Genomic DNA, 3506 nt, shown 5'->3' with positions numbered 1-3506 from the left:
ATGTCTGAGATAAAAATCAATAATTAGCGATTACATAGCCGTAAATATTCCGCGGTACGCTTCCAAGTTTCGCGCCAACAAATAAAATTATAAACTGAACAATTGAAAAATAACAATTATATGACGATAGAACCTTGTGATACTATGAAAAATACCGTAAAATAGTTGTAACAATTTAAATGTTTGGATCTTATTGAGTCCGCATTTGCCACAATTTACCGCCGAACAATGTATTTAAAATGGAACATGCAACAATTATAAACATCCGAAATTCGGGATAACGATCTAGGAAATCAGTACTAATATTGTATATATATTAGCATAGGTATACTCGTATCACAGGCGAGAGTTTTAGGTATAAATAACCTGTTAACGGTGGGTGAATGAGTATTTCTTGAAATCTGTTATTACCTGTCGACCGAATATGAAGCGCAACTTCGGAATATTTTTGGGGGTCATTTTACTAGTGGTGAGTGGGAAAATATTTTTAAAATTATTTTTATCTACATGAAAAGAAAAAATGAATTTAAAAACAACAAAAAAAAAATTAAAAATTATCAAAAAAAGTGAAATAAATAATATATCAAGAATTAAAAATCAGTGGTTGCTAAATTAAAAAAATATATGAATTTAAGAATTTTCAACAAATTAAAAAACATTAAAAAATCTCTAATGTTAATTTAAAGAAAATAAATAAATACCAAAAAAAGATAAATTAAAAACACAACAAGATTCAAAAATATATTTAAAAAACATTATAATAGACATTACTAAATAAAATTTTAAAATTCAAATCAAAAAAAATTATTTATAAAAATTTTAATATTTAATAAGTTCTATTAAACAAACTAAGAAAATATTAAAAAATATATAATATTAATTTAAGCAAACTAAACTAATATCAAAATAAAACAAATTGAAATAACAAAAAAATTTAAAAATTAAATTTAAAAAAATTCGATAAATATTACAAAATAAAATTTGAAATTTAAATTATTGAAAGAAATAAAAAATAAATTTATAAAAAATATTATTTCTAATAAATTTGTAATAAAATTTAATTAAAATTATTAAAAGAGCTTAAAAATATTTAAAAAAATTTATTTTTGATATACATATATATAACAACTTTTCACAAATTTAACAAGATAATCGAAAGTTAGTTTAAAAAAATCGAACAAATACTAAAATAATTTGAATAAATTAAATTAATAAATTTCGAATGGCATTGCAAACTCAAAATATTAAAAAAAACTGTGAAAGTAAATTTAACAAAAAATTAAATTAAATAAATATTACATAACATATATTTCTAAGTTCAAATTATTAAAAGAACTTAAAAAAAATTAATAAAAATTTTAGTATTTAATAAATTCGGTAAAAAAAATTAAGTTTACGTCATAAAACTTTGAAAATTCAATTTGTTTAAAGAACTTAAAAAAATTAAATTCGAAAAAAAACAATTTTTCAATTACGGTCGAAAACTCAAACCATTTTTACATGTTAAATTTTTCTTTGAGACGAGAAAAATAAAATGAAAAAATTTAAATAATAACGCCGAAATAATATATTTTTCAAAATAAAGAAAGAAATATACAGTGATTTTACAAATACCAGTTTTAAAATAAATTAAGAAATTAAGAAGTTTAAAAAACCTCAAAAAATATAATATAATATATGAAATCAATCCAATTTTTCATAAATTATTGAAACAAAAATATTAAAAAAGTTTAAAAACTAAATTCCTAAATAGAATAAATACATTTTTTTAAACCTTATTAAAAGTTTTTCAGTTAAACTTAAAAAAAAAAACCATTTCATAGATCAAAACAAAAGTCTTTAAAACTTTATTTTTATAATTTTAAACAATTTTCTTTTGCTGTAATTAAAGTTCAATAAGTTTATTTAAATAGTGGGAATATGTTTAGTATGAAATTAAAAAGAAATTTTTTGAAATTTCCGAAAATTAACATTATAAAAATAATTATTCCAACATATATAATATTTGAAATCATATTTTAAAAGCTTCAAATAAATGTGATAATTTTGGCTTAGATTATTCGAAAATACGAGTTTAAGATTATTGCCGAAATATATATATGTATGTTACTTTAGAATTTTTCAACACATAACTTTTTGGAAATCAGAAGTGATTTGAGTAGCGAATTTCATTGTGCCTGAGGGTTAACTAAAAATTCTAACCTATAAAATAATTCTAACTCTTCGACAAGTCGAAGCCTATGCTTTAAAAGCAAGTCGTTATACTTAGGTTGAATCGAATCATTAAGAGCGACTGAGTCATGGAAATACGTAAGTATATACATATGTTAGTACTGTATCGAAATCCATTAAAGGCAGCTGCTCTTTGTTTTTATAGAATTTCTTAATTCTCCGGATCCATACCTATGTACATATGTAAATTATAAAGTAAAACGCTAGCGCAATATTCAATTTGATGAGGATTTATTTTAATTTCGATATTCTAACCGTATTCAAAAGACAAATATTGAATTTGAACTAAATATCTTGAGGATTATAGTACTATCTCAATATAAAGAGATAGAAACTACTTCAAGTCCTTATCACTAGCAGATCATAAAAACTAGAAATGAACAATTAAACTATTTATTTCATATTTTATTCCCCCAGTCGATCAGCTGTGTAAACGCCCAAGGTGGAGGCGGCGGTGCTGGTGGTGAGGCTGGCGCCGGGGCGAGCGCTGGCATGAGCATAGGAGCGGGCATGAAAGGCGGCGCAGGCGCTGATGGCGAAGGCGAAGGTGGCGCTGGCGGCGGCGCCGGTTTTGGTGCAGGTTTCAGTTTCGGTGCTGGGGCCGGCGGTAAGGGTGGCGCCGGTGCAGGTGGGCGCTGAACACGGAAACTTATTTACCTGGAAATGTTGATTGCTGTTTACAGATAAAGGCAAATGTAAATAAATATGTGTGCAGCAAATCCGAAAAGGGTTTTTGTTTTTCTAACGCGCCCGGCAAACGCGGCAGTCATTCATTTCGCGTGCGATTTCCAAAGCGATTTCCGCTCTGTCATACTGAACGATGACACGCGCAACTGGCCCAGTTGCATGGTCTTAATACTTTTTGTGTGTGTATGTTTATTTGAGTAGCGGCAGCGTGGCGTCAATTACCGTTTGAATAATGCAAAATGCGAGCGCGTGAAGTGGATGAGTAAGAAAAATATTTGATGGCCTCATAAAAGTTATTACTTCATTAGGAACGCAATATGCTTGTATTCATTAAATATTTATGTGTATACGTGTATATGTGTGTACAATATATATGTCACAGAAACGCGCGTGTGTAAAGTCAGAGGCTCGACAACTTGAAGGTTTATTCGCAACGCTTCTTATCAGGCGCGTGGTGTCTACTTACTGCTATCTTAGCGCCAAGCACCTGCTTTTGTTTTTCTTTTGACATTGTTGCTTTCGGTAATACGACCACTTTGTCGCCTATGAAAGCACTCTGCTGCGTAAGCAATACATTCTTTAAGCAA

At 27.7% G+C, this 3506-nt stretch overlaps 1 protein-coding gene across 1 annotated transcript; it reads left to right on the top strand.

Annotated features, from left to right (window-relative positions):
* The first annotated feature begins 329 nt into the window (after positions 1–329).
* On the top strand, positions 330–2959 carry LOC106619257 (uncharacterized). Its single transcript, XM_014237283.3, has 2 exons — positions 330–469; positions 2650–2959. Exons 1-2 carry the CDS (start codon positions 425–427, stop codon positions 2869–2871), a joined length of 267 nt encoding a protein of 88 aa, XP_014092758.2. The 5' UTR covers positions 330–424; the 3' UTR covers positions 2872–2959.
* Positions 2960–3506: the final 547 nt, after the last annotated feature.

This window comes from Bactrocera oleae, chromosome 6 (genome assembly GCF_042242935.1).
Source record: "Bactrocera oleae isolate idBacOlea1 chromosome 6, idBacOlea1, whole genome shotgun sequence".
Taxonomy (NCBI): domain Eukaryota; kingdom Metazoa; phylum Arthropoda; class Insecta; order Diptera; family Tephritidae; genus Bactrocera; species Bactrocera oleae.
Note: the sequence above shows the minus strand (reverse complement) of the source record. Positions and strands in the feature narration are given on the sequence as shown.

Excerpts from the sequence above, each read along its gene's own strand:
- LOC106619257 (XM_014237283.3), top strand. The coding sequence starts at position 425 with ATGAAGCGCAACTTCGGAATATTTTTGGGGGTCATTTTACTAGTG. Across the intron at positions 470-2,649 it reads TGGGGGTCATTTTACTAGTG|TCGATCAGCTGTGTAAACGC; the intron begins GTGAGTGGGAAA and ends TTATTCCCCCAG.